The following is a 20,362-nucleotide window of genomic DNA, read 5'->3' on the forward strand; positions in this document are numbered from 1 at the left end:
AGTTTAAATATACTCCTGTAGAAGTTGAAGTATCAACTCAAATTTTTTACTCAAGTAAAAGTATAAAAGTACTGGTTTCAAAACTACTTAAAGTATAAAAGTAAAAGTAATGTAAGGGGGAAAAAAGCCATTGAAAATGAATGCATCTTAGTATAATGCAAATATATTAAAGAACCATATATGTGTACTATTGAGCATTAACATGTGTTTCAGAGAGCAGGAGATATGATGACTAGTTGCCTATAAGTATTGTAATGGTGCAAAAAGTCAAACTTCAGAGGCATTTTATCATTTATCCTAACCTTTATTGGAATGTACATCCAAGTTTAGTTGCAGGAATCTGAGGGATGTAAGAACAAAACTGGACAAGAACATCTGAAACAACCACAACCAAATTCACTCTATCTGGATGGCGCAATTTAACTGGATAGTTTTTTTTAAAGGCCGAAATGAAATAGAGTAACAAGGCTGTTTTTAAAATGTAAGGAGTAATAAGTACAGATAATTGCGTGAAAATGTAAGGAGTAAAAGTAAAAAGTCGTCTGAAAAATAATTACTCCAGTGAAGTATAGAATAAAGTATAAAATTTTTACTTAAGTAAGGTAACAAAGTATTTGTACTTTGTTACCTCTGCAGCCAACCATGTAGAGTTTACTCAAATCCCTGTGCAAAAAGGTAAGTTTTTAGTCTGCTTTTGAAAGAGGGCACTGTTGGAGCAGACCTTAGTTCTTGCGGCAAGGAATTCCAGAGAGTGTAGTAGTGACTGAAAGCACCATAAGCAGATCTAGTGTGAATTCTAGGTATGATGAGAAGACTCTTATTTGATGATCTAAGGGTTCTGTCCAGTATGTATTCAGTGAGCATGTCAACCATGTAGGTTGACATGCTCACTGCCATTCATAATATGCCATTCATAATCTAGCTCCCCTGAGTAAATATTAAAAGACATAATATCAAGAACAAAAAGGAAATCAAGTCGTTAGACCTCTGATCACACTCGTGTCTCAGAGTTCTCACCACCGGAAGATTTACACTCCCTACCAGTCAACTGGAACTGGAACTATAAAGTTCTCATATAAAACCACATGTGTGTGTCAACTGCTGCTGTGATGTGTTTTACTTCCTTCTTTTCTTTGTTTTGTAGTTAGTGTATAACTATATAAGTATTCTATTTTTGTTGTACTTATACGTCAGCATCAGGGTGGAGAGCAAAGAAAGAATTTAATTGCACAAAGAACGTACTTTCCTGTTGTACATGACAAACATCTTGAAACTTGAATCTTGGGCTTTTCCCTCATTTCCCTCTGTCTAGTTAGCACGTCATCAATATTTCCTGCAAAGCACGCTTGTATCACTTCTTTATTGATTCCCAGAAACATTAGCCTCCCTGAGTTCCTTGAAAGGAAAGGAAATCAAAATGCATTGAGATCATTGAAAGCAGCCAAACATATGATGTTTGACATTTTTCCATCATTAACTGCTCCTCCTTATATTTCACTTTTTTTATTAAAATGTTTTGTTTTGCCTTATGTTTCTAAAGATTTACCTGCAGACTTTTTTTGGTTGAGAACTCATAGGACACTCGAGGGGACTGTGAAGTTCCCCACAGAAGAACTGCCTTTGGATGAAATACACTTCTGTGAAGGAGAGTAAATTGTCCACCCACGATAATGTCCCACATTTCTGGCTTTAAAAATACAACTCATACGCAAGCTAAAAGCAAACCCGTTTTGTGATAATTTTTAATGTGGAAACATTTTAATTTCTTATTTTATTGTATTAACATTTCATTGTGTTATTGTGTATTTTTCTTTTACCTGCCTTGGGACTACGGATACAAATGGGCTTGTTAGCAATAATCCAGCATGCTTATTACATCTGTGGTTTGTATTGTAAATGTCCATCAACATGCACCGTCCCTGTCAAATAAACGAATAAATGAAATGAGCCAAAAGACTCATTGAACACAGAGTTTGAAGAATAAAATATTATTATTTATTTACATTTTAAATTATGGAACAAACATAAAGTGCCACAAAAAACAACATTAATCCAAGTGACACAATATAAAAAACAAGCAGCTTGTAGAAAAAAAGGTTTCCCCTCAAAAAGGAAAGAGAAACCAAAATAAAACAAATACTGATGATGGGGTCAGATCACAAAGTTTACAGAAAAAAGTCTCATGACCATCATTCTGATGTCATTCTGAGTCAAATTTCTGATGAAAAGAGAAGTTATTGAGTCAGTTTAAGAGTTCAAAAATAGTAAATAATAAATCAAGTTTTCCAATAAATTCTCTTAATAACACATTCTGATGTATAAGTGTAATGTAAACATAAAGATTACATCACAATCATTTTTCATAGTTTTTCTGGATGTTTCTGTGAATATGCAAATGAAGACAGAGACATTTATATTTTAGTATTGTCATGTTGTTTACGTGGAACATCTTATAACTTTTTTATTATTTTAACTCAGATACAAGTGAGTTTGTGCAGACTTTCTCACAGCTTTTGCTATCAGCCTCTTTGCACCGCCCCGGACAAGCAACAACTCCCTTTATACCACTCCCAGCTAAGATCCATACGTCATGTGTGAGGGCTGGGCCCATTAGCGATTTGATAAGGCTCATCTGAACCAATAAGAGCCGACACATTCTGAACTTCTGGTTATTTGCTGTTCTGACGTTCGTCCTCAGTGCAGGTCAACAGGTGAGCTTTAATATTAATTATAATTGTTTTTTCTTGTTACAATTATTTACATCAATAACACATTTCTTACTATTATCTTAACTTTTTTTTAAAAATCACCCCAAATATACTATTTTTCTTTAAATTATTATCAAGTCACGCTTTGTTGCTTTATTTTATTTATTTATTTATTGACAGTCATAGCTGTGGATGTATTGCACCGTACAGCTAAAGATTATGCACTGCATTACGCATTTTTTAGTTTTATTATGTTGTTTATCATCATTTGTAAGATGTATGTTAACAATAATATCAAAAGTGTGTTTAAATGGTGTTGTAGTTTGACTGACCAAGCACCAGTAAAGATAACATCCAACCACAAGAAAAAGCTGCAGATCCCCAGAATTACTTTATCAGCTGACCGCAGTAGATGCTAAAAACCCAGCTGCTGGTAAAGCAGACCACTCACATACAGTACGTGCTCAAGTGACCTTGCCACAGGTAGATTGTGAGTTTGCAGAATACTGCGTCACACTGTTAAGTTTCTTTTACTTTGGGTTGGAAAACTTTTAACACCAGGAGAGTAAAACCTAAAAATGCGAAGAATGTGGAGCATTTCTCCCTCAGTTTATCAAGAATTATTTTATGGCGTTTAAGGTAATCAGCTGGCAGCGTCTGTCAGCATCGCTCTTGAGCGCCTGCAGAGCGAAGATAAGCAGCAGCTACAAGTCACACCCTGGAGGAGGCACCTACGACTTTCTGTAGCTGAACTCAACCATTACATTTTTGTTGACAACTTTAGTCACACCTGATTATCTTCACTGGGATGATTTTTTAGCGTTTCTTTCTTTGATGGTGATGAGAAATCTATCTTTTTGTGTTAAAGTAGTTTTATGTGTTTGTTTTTCTTTTTTCTTTTAGATAAGACTCTTTGTCTAGTCTGTACAAAGCAAATTGCCGAAAGAAATTCAACCTTTCCCTGTCTCTTGCCTTCACTCAGCATAGGAACAGCACCATGGCTGCCTTTCTTCATCACTGCCCCTTTTTGAAGTCGGCTCCAAAGCCAGCTCTGAGGAGAACCGGAGCCGCTTTGCTCTCTCTGGCAGACCAATGTCCCATGATAACTCGTCAGATCAGCGTGAGCAGCCCAACCTCAGCCACCAAACCCAGGAGTCACCCCATTTCCTCGGTGCACCAACAGAAGATGTTTGCTCAAACCGCCACTCAGGTGGCTGTGTCTCTATCAAACAGATGCCCTTTTGTTACTTCTGAGATCGGGGTGGTCAAGGCCAGCCCTCAAGTACAGGAGGACGTCCAGGATGGTAGGAATCATTCACAATTGTACCTTTAACCAGCACAATTTGTAGTATAAAGTGATACCTGACATTCACAGAGCTTCTCTCATCTCCTCCAGGTTTGATGACCACTCTGTTGAAAAGTTTGAAAGATTCAGTGTTTCCATCAGAAGGTCAAACTAACGCTGTCACCCACTTCCTGAAAGACAACATGGGTGAGCTTTACACTTAACCGGGCAGAAGGTGACCAATAATGTTTAATTGCAAGCCAGTCTCACAGGGAAACATGAAAATCTCATAAAAATGAATCAAATTCATGAAATTTGTTGGGTTTTTTTTCAAAGGGACTCAAAAATAATCAAACAAAAGAACACATCATCACAGAAATACTAGAAAAAGAAAGACTGTCACGTTAAATTGAACACAGGCAGTGGATCCCATGGACTATTATTTAAAATGGTCCAATCTCATGATTCCCATATTTTTTTTGTTATTTTTCCTTAAGCACTGTAAATGATTTCAAGTTTTAAAAAATTGAACTTATCTATAATTCAGGAGACTCCAGCTTTGACTACGATCACTTCTTCATTGAGAAGATTTCTGAGAAAAAGAAGGACCACACGTACAGAGTGTTCAAGACGGTGAACCGGAGCGCCCTGGCCTTCCCGTTTGCTGAGGATTACTCCCTCTCTGGGAGCGAAGGCTCCAAGGTGTCAGTGTGGTGCAGCAACGATTACCTGGGGATGAGTCGCCACCCCAGGGTCATCGGGGAGATCAGGTAATACAAAGAGGCTTTTTCAGGTTTTGTTTGGACATTTGAGTGTGGATGTTGAACCTGATCTGTGGACATTACATCTTAAAAAAAAAAAAAAAAAAAAAAAAAAAAAGTAAATAAATAAAAAACAACACCAATCCACAAGAACAAATCCTGGTGAAATCATACAACAACAATGAATACAGACACTGTGAATGTCATTCTACTCTTTGTTTAACAGGGAGCCAGTGCAGAGAGGATAAAACAGGAGTGATGTGTTCATACCTCTTGGTTTTTGTTAGAATTCTGGCCGCAGCATTTTGTTTATGTAACACTTGCTTTGTTAGTCCTGCAAAAAGTCCCTTGCAATAATCTAATCTACTGGAGATAAAAGCATGAACCAACTTCTCAGAGCCTGATTTTGACAGAAAGCATCTTACTTTAGATATATTTCTAAGATGATAGAAGGCAGTCCTGGAGACATTAGCTATGTGTTTCTGGAAGTTAAGATCAGCATCTAACACTGGACGAGTTTTATGGAGAGAAAAATCCGGTTTGTCAATATGATGAACAGTATTTATGTCCTCTATTTAATCAGTAATCATCCAATATACTCATTAAATGTTTTAATTAACATATGAAAGTTAGTTTGTCTGATCTTATCATGGTTATCCTGTGACAGTGCGAATCCTGGTGAAGTCATACAACAACAATGAATACAGACACTGTAAATGTCATTCTACTCTGCCTTGCTTTTATTCCTATCTTTAAATATTTTATTCTATCTTATTTTATTTTATTCATGGCATTTTCTTTATTGTGGCAACAAAATGGAGAAGCGTTCCAAATTTCATTTTATGTCTGACATGCAATGACAATAAAGTCTGACATGCTGTTCCTATGCTGAGCGAAGGCAAGAGACAGGGAAACGTTAAATCTCTTTCGGCAATTTGTTTTGTAAAGACTAGACAAAGAGTCATATCTATGAGTCATTTTTCTTTTCCTTAAAAAAGAAAAGACATCAACAAACAAATACATATCACTGCTTTAACACAGAAAGATACATTTCTCATCACCATCAAAGAAAGAAAAGCTAAAACATCATGCCGATGAAGATGAAAAATATTTAGTGTGGGCAAAACTAACCAAACAAACGATGACTCTAAAGATTTACTAAGTGAGCTAAAATGAAACTGCTGCCTAAGTGTCAGCATGTGCTATGGATGCTGTGTTGCTGTGGAGTTTGTATGTTTTCTCGCGCTTGTGTGGGTCTGATCTGGGTACTGGGTATTCTTCCCACAGTCCAAAAACATGTGTGCCAGGTTAATTGCTGATTTAAATGGCCCATGTGAGTGTGTGAGTGGTTATTTGACTATATAGTTCCTTGTGATGGACTGGTGACCTGTCCAGGATGTAACCCTGCGTCTTCCCTAAGGAGAACTTGGATCCGCTCCAGCACAACCTTGTGACCCTAAAAGGGAATAAGTGGGAATAAAAAAGGAAAAAAATGGATGAATATTTATTTATTAGAAAAAGTATGCTTTAACAAAGACAATTGTACAACAAATATCCAATGCCACGGATCATTATACTTATGTCATGCAAAATTAACTGTATCGTTTTAGCTGTAAGTGTGACTGAGTTTGTGATGGAAAAATCCAAACTTCTTGTTTCTGAATCAGATGTACCTCGTTGTTGTGTTTGTCCTCAGAGATTCCCTGGAAGAGCATGGCGCAGGAGCAGGTGGGACCAGAAACATCTCTGGCACCAGCAACTACCATGTGTCTCTGGAGCAAGAGCTTGCCCAGCTCCACCAGAAGGATGCTGCTTTGGTGTTCTCCTCCTGCTTCGTGGCAAATGACTCAACCCTTTTCACTCTGGCTAAGATGCTTCCAGGTAAGACAAATATCTACGGGGTCGTTGTAGAAAATGTGACCTATGGTTGTGTATTGACAGATGTCATCTCCACTCATTTCATGGTTTGTTCACTGTGTGGAGCAGGGTGTGAGATCTACTCCGATGCAGGAAACCACGCATCGATGATTCAGGGCATCAGGAACAGCGGCGCCAAGCGCGTCATCTTCCGCCACAACGACAGTCAACACCTGGAGGAACTTCTCCAAAACTCAGATCCCAAGACACCAAAAATAGTGGCATTTGAGACCGTGCACTCAATGGACGGTGAGTATATTTAAATGATGTAGAAAAAAGAAATCTAGGCTCATTTGCACATATCTTGGATTGTTGCCTCTTCCCTGCAAGTCTTTATCTTATCACTGCTCCTCCTTCTTATTAGAGAGTAGTGGTTTCTATGCATAAGTTCAACCAAACAAGTTTTGTCTCGACTACATTGCTCATAGTCACCGCAGAAGAGGGAAATCTTATTTTCATTCTTGAAGTGGCTCTCTTGAGAGAACATTAAAAAAAAAAAATTTAATTCTCATTGTAAATCGTGTTGAAGAAACGCTCAAAATTCTTCTCCAGTGTCATGTCCTTCACAGTAGGCTGGTTTTTTCATGACAAGGGTAGAAAACCTTGCTTTGACATGATTTAGTAGCCATGTCATACCAACACAAACACAACATATCCAAGTTGGGAGTTTAGGATGTTATCTCCATATCCAGTGTGAGGGAGGATTTCTTTTAAATAAATACAGCTTAAGATACCACTCCAGGAAGCCAAAAATGAAGGATGAATGGTTGACTATTGGTGCGTCCGAAATGCCATACTAAACAGTATATACTCAAAAAGTATTCTTAAAGGAGCATGAGGCAGGATTAAGGCAGGATTTATGAAAAAAATTCGTATACGTTTTAAGTTTTCTAGTAATAATGTCAGATGCAGCATTCCAAACCAAAAAGAATGAGCCCTCTAGTGTATCTCTCCGTTGCCTTGAACAGGCTGTGTGCTGCAAAATGTGCTGCAATTCGGGGGCTGAATTTCCGCGCTGTCCTGCGGATGTGACGTCACATGACGCTGCATGCACGTTCTCCCCGTTCTCCCGTGCCGGCTTCACTGTTGGCTGCAGTACCCCCGACGGCCGTCGTGGTGAAGGGTGGCGCTAGAGAGTCTCATTTCTTAAAAGGAGTTTCATGCTCCTTTAAGTTCGGCACACTTTTGAGTAAATATCAGTAGTGTGCATTAATTCGGACGTACTACTCAGAGCCACACGGCACTTCCTGTTGTTGTTGACATGGTAACAACTCCTGTCACAGTAGCAGTAGCAGCAGTAGCAGCACCGCTCCGCTCTTTCCCGTTTATCCTGGCCCAAACAAAACTACATTATATAATATTATTATATACAAATATTATAATATTAGTATTATATAATAATATTATTATACTTAATATTATACTTATGACATATACGTATCTGCGCAGCACTTAGCAACCAAACACCGCTGCATTGCATTGTGGGAAGTTTCTGCTTAGCTACGGTGCGTCCGAAATGCCACACTAAAAAGTATATACTAAAAAGTATACTTAAGTTCGGCACACTTTTGAGTAAATATCAGTAGTACTTATGACATATACGTATTATTTAGCATCCAAACACCGCTGCATTGCATTGTGTGAAGTTTCTGCTCGGCTAGTGTCCATCAATCCACACTTATACATTTCTCCGTAATGAGTATGGATAGCGCATAATATTGTGTACGTACTAATGTTTCGGACGCACTAAAAGATCTCACATACTGTTTTTGCATACTCATTAGGGTGGTAGTATGCCATTTCGGACGCAGCTTATTACTAATTTTTTTTTATACTATGATTGTAAAGCGTTTTTTATTTTTTTCTAAAAATGTGTTGTTTTTAATTTGTGGAATAGCTCTCCTCGTGTACAGCACATGGACATCTTTGGCTGTGAAGACATTTTCAGCTCTAATAACGTCCCTCTCACCTATGGTTAGTTCTAATTAAATCAACTTCTTCTCTGGGGCTGGCAGGTGGCATATGTCCTCTGGAAGAGCTGTGCGACGTAGCTCATCGTTATGGAGCCCTGACGTTCGTGGACGAGGTTCATGCTGTGGGCCTGTATGGAGCTCACGGAGCTGGCGTGGGCGAGAGAGACAACATAATGCACAAGATTGACATTGTGACTGGGACCTTGGGTGAGTCTGTCTGTCTGAATAGGACATTTAGAAGAAGTAATGCAGGTGCTTTGTTGTTCATCTTTTAGAAGATTTGATGAAATATATCCTTGATTTAAAAAAGATCCATAAACCAACATGACTTTTCACCAAGAAGAAGACAAGCAGCTTTAAAACAGCTCTCATCGTGGATCATCTCCCATTTAAAACCAACTCTGTACAAACCCGTCTAATTGATTAAAATAGCCTAATTGCTGAAATAGCAGCAGCAGCCTTTACCAAGTGCGATGCAGTTGAACGAGGACTGGAGAAGGGTGAGCTTTTATCAGCTGGGTGTCGGTCTCTCTCTGGTGTCACTGATAAAACTGTTCTCAGTTTATCCTGCATGCAACGTCTGGACGACTGCAAAGTTTTAGATAGAAATCCCTCTAAATTAATCCAGGATCACAACATTTGACTTCAAGGCATAGATAGTATGTGGTAGGGATTCAACTATGAATGAAAAATGCATGATTTTATAAAGATAACCAATAAACGCAAACTAAAAATATCAGACATTCAGTTTCAAATAAGATGAGGATTTAGAAACTCTTTAGAAGTACATTTGGTTTTAGAGCTATTGATGATTAAATTATATCTCACAAAACATGTTTTACCCCAAAGCACTGGAATAATCCCTCCTGGGAAAGTAGAGCACAAACAATTTACAATGGAAAGTTGGCTTTTCAGGTGTTTAACTCTGTGGCAGTATTTTTTATGCTGGGGATTCCTTTCATTTTTATAAATTATTTTATTTTCTCTATTTTTGTGTTCCTATTTAACCTTGTTCAGGCTCACAGAGAACCTAGAACCTATATCATTGTAGCTGGTGAAGATGATCTGGGACATTTTTAGACTTCAAAAGTTTATGACTAAGAAAATGGAATATAAACTTTGTTTAATGTGTTCAGACGCCAAGATGGCATAAAAAAATAATCATAATCAACTCTGCATAAGGTTACACAAAACATTAAGCAATTTGTGCTTCAAAACAAAATACAATTTATTCTTATCAGCAGCCTTTTTTTATAAAAACCAGTTATACAAATATTAGTATTTAGTAAACAGTCAGACATTTTTCAGGCACTTAGATCCCAGATAGCAAAAGATGTTAAATCAATGTGGAATTATGGTCAAAAAGGTTGATTTTTGGTTAAGGTCGATGATTGATGTTGGATCATCCATCAACCAATCATCCAATTCTAATGCCAACATGTAATCAATGTTGAATCCACATATTCTGTTTGTCATAGACATGGCTTCAACGTGGATTCAATGTTTCTGCCTAACCATATTTCAATGTTGATTCACTCATATTTTGCTGTCAGGGATGGCAGATGTGTTATGTTCTTTTTGGAGGTGAAGAACTCTGTATTTTCATAAATTGTTGACGAGAAGAAAACTCCATAGTGGAGAAATACTTACTTAAAATACTAAATGATTAAGTAAAGCGTGTTACATTGATAGTTGAGGAAGGATCATTCCTGTCACTGACTTACACAGACATGTCATCTGTTACTGTTCCAGGCAAGGCCTTCGGCTGTGTGGGTGGTTACATTGCCAGTACCACCGCCCTGGTGGACACGGTGCGCTCCTACGCAGCCGGCTTCATCTTCACTACTGCTCTGCCCCCGATGGTCCTGGCTGGAGCCCTGGAGTCTGTACGAGTCCTGAAGAGTCCTGAGGGGCAGGGGCTCCGCAGAGCTCACCAGAGGAACGTGAAACACATGAGACAGCTGCTCATGGACAAAGGTCTGCCGGTGGTCAACTGCCCCAGCCACATCATCCCAATACGGGTAAGGAGCTTGTTTGTTCTATGCTGAGGGATAACCTAATTACAGATAATTCTAGTATATACTATCTTCTGGCTAATTCTTGTAACTTTGTCACTTTTTGGAAGTTCTGACATTCTTTCCTGTGGGCTCCCACAGTGGCCCAGAGTCAGCGCTTGATAAAGCTAAAATAGCAACATAGGTCTGAGAGTATCTGCTGTTCAGTGACTTTATTGTTGCATTGAAATTTTTGCTTGAACAACCTGTGGTTGACACCTGCTCCCTGTACAGTTTGTAATAAACCACCTACAAGATAATTTTATCCCTGATTGCTTAGTATTTTCTCCATTTGTATGAGTGTTTTTGCCACCACACACCACAGGACTTTGAGTATTGTTAATTAAATGACAGATTGTTTTTTACAAAGTGCACTTTTCATGGAATGTGAGATAATGATGTGGCTTTAATGCTGGCCCACTATCACACCAGCTGAACATTAACCATAAGAGACAAGTTCAGGTTTTGTTATGACCACATTGACACATCTGTAAAAAAAAAAAAAAAAAAAACACTTGACTTTTGCAAATGCAATTCAAACTTTTCAGATCACATTTATTTTGAACTTACATGTTGCATTTAAAGACAGGAGAGACATATAAACGATAATTTATTTTAATACATAATTTGAATAATAATGCAATGACTCAATCTATATATATTTTTAATGTTTTAATCCAATTATGAGTCAATTGTAACTCAGCAACATCTGTCATTATTGACCACAAAGGCAAACTTTTGCGGCAACACTAGCAAAAACCACAAAAGAAAGAAAGAACCAACGAAAGAAAAACAAAGCCCCTAAATGGCTCATTTTACCTTTCATGGATCATTTCCCAGGTTGGAGATGCTTTGCTGAACACACAGGTGTGTGACACCCTGCTACAGAGACACAACATCTATGTCCAGGCCATTAACTACCCCACAGTGCCTCGCGGTGAGGAGCTGCTGCGTCTGGCTCCGTCTCCCCATCACAAGCCCGACATGATGGAATTCTTTGTGGGTGAGTTTGGGGAAAATAACCAAAATGACATCAAATTTGTGCTGGTATGACAATTTGATGTAAGACAGAATGGCAGAACTTCAAAAATCTTAAAATTATTATGTCACAGCTGCAGCACCATGAAGTCTGAATGTGCAAACTGAAATGAACAAAGGCAAACTTTTAAAATTTAAAGTTCTTAACCATTCATTCCCACAAACATCTCTTTAATTCACAGAGAAACTGGTGGAGGTGTGGCAGGAGGCTGGTCTCCCACTCCAGAGCCCGGCCACTGCTTCCTGCACCTTCTGCGACCGCCCGCTGCACTTTGACCTCATGAGTGAGTGGGAGAAATCCTACTTTGGCAATATGGAACCGCGATACATTACAGTATGTGCATGAAACCAAAGTAGATGCTGCATCTCAAAAAATGACATAAACATTAAAAGCATAGGAAACGCAAAATAAATTAAATGTTAAGTTATTATAATCCTACTTCATGTGCATGAACAATACTAATGCAATGCTGTTGTGTTTTAGTGTTCTTTCAAAGACTAAATTCCACTATTTATTTTTAGTTACTTATATTACTTATATCTTTGAATTTCGAATAGTGTTTGTAGCAATTGGTAGGGTTAAAAACACGCTTTCATTTTGAAAGCATCAAAGCCTGCACATTTGACACTTTTTTTTAAATCTTGTTGGGTGTGATGATTTGAAATAAAGTATTTAATGTTGCATGATTTAAACATATTTAAACATTCTACTTGTTTTTTTTTACTATCCACCATAATCAATCGAAATAAACTATTTAAATGTTCATCTTATATTAAAAACTATGTAATTATGAAGATGCAGAATTCAAACATTGTTGTTAAATGTAACAAACTAAGACTGAACTTTGATGACATAACATGAACCAATGTTTTGCGCTTCCATGAACCATTAAAGATCCTATTAAATTTGGAAAATTGTCATTGTCATCTTTCTTTTACAAAAGAACATTATTAGATTTCATCTTGGTAGCAGTGGTATCTCAATACCACTGCTAGTTGACGTTGCAGGCGCCAGCCTGTTCTCGTTTGACCTTTGCCCTCAGTCTGCGCAGCTCTGCATTCTCACTATCCACAAGGAGACCACATTCGATCAAGGTCCAACATTTGTCGAGCTTCTGCTCGCCGTAGCGCTGCAGAGCTCCTCGCAGGAAGCACTCGGCCAGACGCAGCTTCCCCAGACCCGCCTCCACACACTGAATGGCCTGGTCCTTGTGGAGCTCCAGGGCCTGAGTGAAGTCTTCCAGAGCAGCATCTTCTCTTGAACACAGCACTAAACTTCGCCCTCGCCTACACAGGTCTTCTGCCCAGATTTTAGTGTCGTCTGAACGGCTAGAATCCGGTGTACCGTGTTTCTGGATAACTCTATCCAGCTCAGATATGGCCTTCTCATGTAAGGCCAGCTGTGCAAAGCAGGCGGCCCGCTGGCGAAGGTAGTTTAACTTGTGATTGCCCACTGCTTGTACAGCCACAGTAAGGAGTGTGAGGGCCTGATCCCAGTGGTTGCCTGACGAAACAATGGTGGCTTCCTGTGCTGCGGCCTTTTACAATGAAAATCAAACAATTAACTTCAAACGTTAATCAAAATAAAAATATCACTCTTATATTTTCGGTTAACAAACTAAGTTGTCTAAAACACAAAGCATGTAAATTACTCCTTGTATACCTTGACTAAATGAGGATATATGGATTCATTTTTAGTACTTTTGTGGAAATGAACATTTTCTGATGAATTTTTATTAAAAAAATAAATAAATTTTGCTACAGCCAGCACAAAACATTCTGGCAGTAGTTCTCATTCAGCTCTGGATCTAGGATCCCTGTACATCAGCTTACCTGTGCTATGCATTTCCGTTGATTGAATGGGATCAGGGCCAACAAGAAGTCCAGACTGGACGAATCTTTCTTGATTAGCTTGCTGAGTCTGAGGGCTGCGCTGCGGTGGTTCTGCTGCCAGGCCTCCACCACGCCCAACCTCGCTTGGGCCAGTGCATCCCTTGGCTCTTGGCCAAATACCTGATACAGATGGGACCTCGCTTTTGTAATGTCTCCTGGAGCACATAGAGCAGAACGTAAGGAGTGAGAATCTATGCAGTAACACACATCCAAAAATGGCCTCCAAACCAGAATATTTTAAGTGACATCCACCATCTCACCTTTAGCCAAGAGTGTGTCCACATAGAGAAGATGCCACCTTGGGTTTCTGCTGTCAGTCCTCATCAAAGCCTCACCAATTATGAAAGCTTCTCTGAGCTGCTCTTTGTGGCAGGGGGCAGAATTACTCATCAATGTTTCTGAGAGATTGGAACGGGAGAACTGATGAAGCCAATCACAGACCAGCTTCTGTGCCCTGTCCTTGAGTGACAGGATGTCTTTGATGACTGGGTCAGCATTTATCTGAAGTGCCCCCAGGATATCATGAATACATTCCTAAGTAGAGGGAGAACAGCAGGTTCAAAGTTATACTGCATCTGTTCAAGGCTGTTAAAAAAATACATTATTTTAGGAAGTTGTTGTTATATATCAATTTTTTGATCTGCCACAATAATGTAATGAATTTAATGGAAAACACTTCAAGTTGAGGGCTTTTCTCAACAATTTTTAGGTGAGATTAAAAAAGAGATGAATTAGATTCAGTAATTACAGATCTTAATTAATTAATCGCTCAATTTTTTTAATCGCTTGACAGCACTAATTATAATAATATTAAAACTGCATTAAAATTGTAATAGCATTGCTGTAGCATAATAATCCAATCTGGTCTTCCCATAGTCAGATGTATTGTTAAACTGATTAGTTAAAACCTCAAAAGCCTTAAATAACAATGAGTGTCTGTTGTGTTCTGCAACCCTCTCTGCATTACCATATCTTGACGTCTTTAACAACACTTTCAATTTGTGAAAAATTACATTTTTTCAGTTTGTCATGAGAAGGTCTATGGGGCAGAATTAGCCTACGGTCCACAGCCATTCATCCCACAGCTGCCAATCCTAAAAAATCATAAACAGCCCCAAGCGTCCAGTTCTTAAGATATTTTTCATCTGTGCAACAGATGTCACAACCAGCTTATTCCAAATCTAAATCAAGACCTTCTTACAGGAGTCCCACAAATTAATGTGGATCTGAAAACGAACAGGCACAAGAAAATCATGAGATTAAAAAAAAAAAAGATTTATAAAAACCTTTTCGACTTGACTTAAAATGAAAATGTTTAAATAAGGATGATGGTATATGTGCAAAAATGTTTTCCAGCAGCAGCTGGAGCAGTGTATGTTATTCTTATCTGAGATTTAGGTTTGGCTTGTTCTGTAAAAACATCTTTTTTTTTTTTATTGTGCCAGGTCCTACACACGTATTTGTCAAAGTTCTACTTTTCAAAGTGCTGTTAAGGACATTATTTTAGCAATCAGGCAGACTGGTTGATTAAACTTTGCATTTATGTAACTGGGATAGTCCCTGGGGAGAGCACATGCAGGTGTTGAGTGTTAAAGAGAAAAGAGTGTTTAAAGCAAGAGATTTTCCAATCAAGAAAATGGATTTGGAATACAAGAAGAAAATGTTATCAGAATATAAGCATTACCATGTTTTTTCTTAATTGCCAGGAAACAAAAATACACATCAGATTTGAATGAGCAAAATTTGCCATGAGGTACACAAAATCTTGACAGTGTTTCAGCAGAAAAATACCTTTTGTTGATTTAGCATGAGGTATGTGAAGCCTCTTCCACAGAGAGCGTGCACATGCTTTGGATGCTGCTTCAAAATGGCACTAAAATCAAATATAGCTGTCTTTCGTTGGCTCAGCAGCACATAGCACCTCGCTCTCTCCAGCAGGGAGTCTGCTGCCTCACCACCTTGGTCAAAACAAATATTTCATTGGTTTCACATGACTTGCAGTTGTTCACCATTTTGTCCATTACCATATATCTCAGCTCAACCAAAACTTCTGTTTAGGCAAGGCAAGGCCAGGCAAGGCCAGAGACAAGGTTATTTGTATAGCCCATTTCAGCAACAAGGCAATTCAAGGTGCTTTTATGGTTATGCTTTATACTTTATCCCTCAAACCATTACTCTTAACATGATCAAGTTTAGTCATTAATCAAAATCATATGAAAAAAATAAACATGAAGATGTCATCAATCAGATTGTAATCACCCGATGCCATAATAGCCATGGAAAGATAGGCTACAGCTTCCCTGACAGCCCTCTCCTGTTTTGTGCCATCCAGGAGGCGTTTTGCAGCTGAGTGGCAGTGTCCCTGCAGCAGAGCTCGATCTTTCTGCTGTGCCACTGCCAACAGGCTGCTTAGACAACTGGTATCACCACACACGATTAGCTTTTTAAGCAACTGCAAAGAAAAAGTCAAACATAAAACCTTTATCTCTTTGTAGTAAACTTTAATCAAATGTAAATCTATCAAAACTAAACTGGATGTAAATATAGTACTGTGTTTCTCCCAAAGGAAAAAAGGCAAGCGAAACTCATCAGGAATAATGTAATGTATAATGTAATTATGTCATAAATATATAATGTAACTGAAACAATATTTAAAACAGACCTTTTTTTAAATTAAATTCATAAAAGGAAAAAAAAGTAACACTGGTTCTGCTGGTTTGCAACAGATAAAACAAGCTGATTTTTGTAACATTTCTCTGTCTGTTTTATAGCGTTATAGTGTGCATTTGGTGCTGTATTGATTTGTAGGGTCACCAGGTTTCACAAAACAGGAATTAACTCATTACAAAGAAACAAATCTAATTGCAGGTTGTGCAGAAGGCCCCTTGCAGTACCATAGTTTCTTAAGTACTATATAGGCAGTGTCAAGAAAGACATTTGGTTAAATTAGACTCTAACTAAGTTTCAGTTTGGCTTTATTCAGCTCTCTTGGTGCTTCTTACGCTTGGCAATATATAAAAAGGATTTTGAAATTACTACCTAAAACATTTGATAACTTTCTATTGTTTTCCCACAATATAATGATGAAAAGAGCCAGGGACACACTTTGGATACCATTTGTCAAAACATGGTGTTTCCTCAAAGAGCTGTACCTGATTGGTGTCATAAAGAAAGCCTCTGTGCAGCTGCAGAAGAGCAAGGCGAGCTAGGGTAGGGCCCCGAGGATTGATGGTCCCAACAGAAAGTAATAACCTGTAGGCTTCTTCTACTCTTCCAAGTTGATACAAGGCATCTGCTGCGAGGATCTGAGGCCCGTCAGCACCAGCTTGGAGCTCCATCAGTAGCATCGCTAGCGACTGGACACCAGCAGGAGTCCTAATGTTCAAAGCAGCATCAGGTAATAAGGAAAAGAGAGGTAAACATGAATAAGAACTATAAAATGCAGCTGCTTAGTTGAATATTAAATGCAAAACTAAGATCTAATACATGCATTGCAAACAGCTGATTTTGAACATGGAATAATATGTTTATTTGCTTTAACAATTCTCAATGTTCCAAGAGTCTGAACAAACCAACGTATGAGTAAAAGTATTATACCCTGATCTATTGTTTTCTTTCTTCAACTGAACCTGCAGTTGGTCCTCCTTTTGGGGCAGTTGGGGGTCTTCTTTAGGACTGGTCTTTGATCGGCGCTCTGCTGTCTTCTCCAGCATAACTCGACCCTGCTCCAGCAGAACCGTACACAGCAGTCCTCGGTAGTTCCATGGCACCAAGCAGCGAACGGTTAATGCTGTTTCCTGGGGATGGAGCCTGCTGGCTGTCACATAGTCTAGAGCTGTGAGGTAGTTTAAACCACCCACCATGCGCAAGAGCCCTCTGCCACAGAGGGCTCTCACACAGCTGGATGGGTGAGGTGTAGTGTGTTCAATCACAGCTTGGAAGTCTTCCAATGCCCCTCTATGGTCATCAGAAAGGAATCGTGCATATCCACGAAGAACCTGGACTGTGTTTTGATAGCTCTGCTGTCCTTGGGCTCCAGCTAGTTGGCAACAGATGGAGAGAGCCTCTTTGTGTTCCCCTCTGAGGAGGAGACAGTCAGCCAGTCGCACTCGCAGCTCTCTGCCTCCCCCATCAGGCTCTAAATGACAAAGAGTCCTTAAAGAAGTGATCACTGGGTCCAGGAGCTCAACTCCTTCAGTGGATCGCAAGTCTGAACGAATGACAACCTGCTCTCTGAAGTCAGAAAAACCCTTCTCTGCCTGCTGACGGAGATGGTTGCGTGCAACCATCCCAGTACCGTGATCAGTGAAGAGCTTTTGGAAGTAAATTCGGGCAGAGGCAGGGTGGGTCTCAAATGCTTCCCCAAGACTTCTGCACTCTTCTGCAGTCTTTCCCCCCGCTGAGAGACAGGCAGCTGCATGACTAGTTAAGAGTCTGGCTTGCTTCTCAGGAGTTTCTTGAACTGATGTGTCTTTTCGTAATAGAGTAGAGTAGACCTCTGCACTATCTGCAAATCTGCCAATCAAGAATAAATATGCTGCTTGAAGTTCCTGTACTTCTCTATCATTATGTGAGATAGCCAATAAGAACTCAATAACTGAAGAAGGGTCCTTCACATTTAACTTTTCATTCTCCTTTGTTGTCATCACCTTCTTACAATCAAATGACAGAGAGGGATGTATGCACATTATATGGTCCGTTAAGGCTTTCACTATTTTAGGTAGGTGGACAGATTGTCTGCTTTGTATTAATTTGACAGTCTCTGTTTTGTTTTTCTGGTAAGCGTTGATGTAAAGCCTCAGTCCTGTGGAACTGCGAGGCTTTGATAAAAAGCAAGCCAGTGCTTGAGTTATTTCTAGTAGCACATGAGTTGAATCTTCTGGATGTACGTTTTGTTTACGTTGAAGTAGATCTGTGCAACGCACAAAAATCTCCTCACAGCCATGCCCACCACTCTGCAGAAGAGATTCCATTTTTGAAACGGTGGCTGACAGGTTGTTGGGACAGAGTGTGGACAGGAAAACAGCGGCAAGACCTTTGTTTAGACCCTCACAAGGCTGATTGTCACCATGACTATCCAGCCAATTTTCTAAAGTAGAGATTACCAGACCCAGGCTGAACTTGTCCAGTTTACGCATGTGTGACACTGCAGAGGAGGCATGAGCCATGAAGGCAGCCATGTACAGGGAGGTGGCCTTCCCCAGGTCTCCACCCTTAAGTAAGCTGTCCCCATCTGTGCATAGCTCTGAAACTTTGACTCCAGGTCCAACCGAAGCACTCATGATCAAGCAGTAGCCTCTTTCCGTCTTACTCTTTACAGCTGTCCAAAGTAATAAAAACATTGATATGCCATGGTTAAACGTCAGGAAATAAGGATTCAAATAATATTTACTCAAAAAGAACAAAACATCTCACATAGTCTATACCTTTTTCAACAACGTAGCAGCATTTCATACCTGGGAAATTGCATGTTACTGATTTACTTTATTATTAACTGAAAAGCCATTTTGAATTTGATGCTGGAAAAATTTAGGAGAAAATGTGTGTGATGACGAATGCATTGAATAGTTTCATCTACGAACATTCAAAGAATATTTATTTATCATTTTATTATATATGCAAACCGTGGTTTACAATTGTCTAGCTGAAAAGTAGTATAAGATCTGAATATCAGAATGAAAGAACAGTTTTCGCATATAATGTGTTCCTGCTATTAGATGATGCCTTGGGTATAGGTTATTTCTTTCTTTCTTTCTTTCTTTCTTTCTTTCTTTCTTTCTTTCTTTCTTTCTTTCTTTCTTTCTTTCTTTCTTTCTTTCTATTAATATTATTATTATTATTATTATTATTATATATATTATATTATTATTATTATTATTATTATTATTATTATTATTATTATTATTATTATTATTATTATTATTATTATTATATATTATATTCCAGCTTTCTCAGCCACAGACGCTTCTTGTTTTTAACAGCAAACACGACGCAATTCCAAAGTGTTTTTTTTGTTTCTTTCTTTCTTTTTTTTTTTAGTTTGATAAACGAAACCAAACTATAAATTTGATGGATAAACTATCTCACCGATGTGACGGGTTTCACCTCGTTTTCTTGGGTTGTTGCCCCAGGAACCGGGAAGCTGGGTCTCAATTTTTTTTGTGATGATTAGCGTTGCCATGGTAACATGAGTCCGCTCACGCAACAAAAGCTATTGAGTTCTTTTCTTTTCTTTTTTTTCTCCATTTCTTTTTCACAAGTTTTGAAGAAATGCAAGTCTGACACCCACGAATAAGATTAAAACAAACTTACCGCAAGAAGCTTCACATCTCGATAAACTCTTTGTAACTCTGCCTCGTCAGACGTAAATACGGGACAGTTTGCTGCACGGCACGGTCTTGGTAACCGCTATCAGCCTTTAGACTGATTTTTGGTTCCGCGTTACACCAACACAGACCCTACGGCGTAGGGTACGCGGCGACGCGCACCACGCAGAACCATAATTCAGGCTCGTCCTTATGTGTTGACCGCAAGATACAGTCCCGCGGCCTTACATCTTTACACTTTGATTACACCGATTACATTCATTCCTTTGCGTGCAGACATGACTAATATTTCTACTGACAGAAAAAAATGCTAAAGTGGAAAAGTCATTTAAATGTCACTAGAAGGGCATTTATTTCCCTACAGATAGCCAAAAGGCAAAAAAATCAATCTTTATATTAAATGTTTT

At 38.8% G+C, this 20,362-nt stretch overlaps 2 protein-coding genes across 2 annotated transcripts; one reads left to right on the top strand and one right to left on the bottom strand.

The window, feature by feature from the left end:
- The first annotated feature begins 2,586 nt into the window (after positions 1–2,586).
- On the top strand, positions 2,587–12,651 carry alas2 (aminolevulinate, delta-, synthase 2). The gene is made up of 10 exons (XM_061736446.1): positions 2,587–2,711; positions 3,691–4,012; positions 4,105–4,200; positions 4,541–4,763; positions 6,451–6,635; positions 6,741–6,920; positions 8,687–8,851; positions 10,397–10,665; positions 11,539–11,701; positions 11,919–12,651. Exons 2-10 carry the CDS (start codon positions 3,706–3,708, stop codon positions 12,080–12,082), a joined length of 1,752 nt encoding a protein of 583 aa, XP_061592430.1. The 5' UTR covers positions 2,587–2,711; positions 3,691–3,705; the 3' UTR covers positions 12,083–12,651.
- On the bottom strand, positions 12,592–18,911 carry ttc34 (tetratricopeptide repeat domain 34). Its single transcript, XM_061734864.1, has 7 exons — positions 17,227–18,911; positions 16,782–17,004; positions 15,889–16,081; positions 15,421–15,587; positions 13,890–14,163; positions 13,570–13,784; positions 12,592–13,274 (listed from the first exon to the last, which is right to left on the bottom strand). The coding sequence occupies exons 1-7, from the start codon at positions 18,909–18,911 to the stop codon at positions 12,729–12,731; spliced, it is 3,303 nt and encodes a 1,100-aa protein (XP_061590848.1). The 3' UTR covers positions 12,592–12,728.
- Positions 18,912–20,362: the final 1,451 nt, after the last annotated feature.

The sequence above is a fragment of the Cololabis saira genome, chromosome 12, assembly GCF_033807715.1.
Source record: "Cololabis saira isolate AMF1-May2022 chromosome 12, fColSai1.1, whole genome shotgun sequence".
In the NCBI taxonomy this organism is placed as follows: Eukaryota; Metazoa; Chordata; class Actinopteri; order Beloniformes; family Belonidae; genus Cololabis; species Cololabis saira.

Coding starts and splice junctions, on each gene's coding strand:
- alas2 (XM_061736446.1), top strand. CDS start 3,706: ATGGCTGCCTTTCTTCATCACTGCCCCTTTTTGAAGTCGGCTCCAAAG. Junction 4,764..6,450: donor AGGGTCATCGGGGAGATCAG/GTAATACAAAGA, acceptor GTTTGTCCTCAG/AGATTCCCTGGAAGAGCATG. Junction 10,666..11,538: donor GCCACATCATCCCAATACGG/GTAAGGAGCTTG, acceptor ATCATTTCCCAG/GTTGGAGATGCTTTGCTGAA.
- ttc34 (XM_061734864.1), bottom strand. CDS start 18,911: ATGAGTGCTTCGGTTGGACCTGGAGTCAAAGTTTCAGAGCTATGCACA. Junction 15,588..15,888: donor CATGGCTATTATGGCATCGG/GTGATTACAATC, acceptor GTTTTGACCAAG/GTGGTGAGGCAGCAGACTCC. Junction 14,164..15,420: donor TCATGCTAAATCAACAAAAG/GTATTTTTCTGC, acceptor CCCTCTACTTAG/GAATGTATTCATGATATCCT.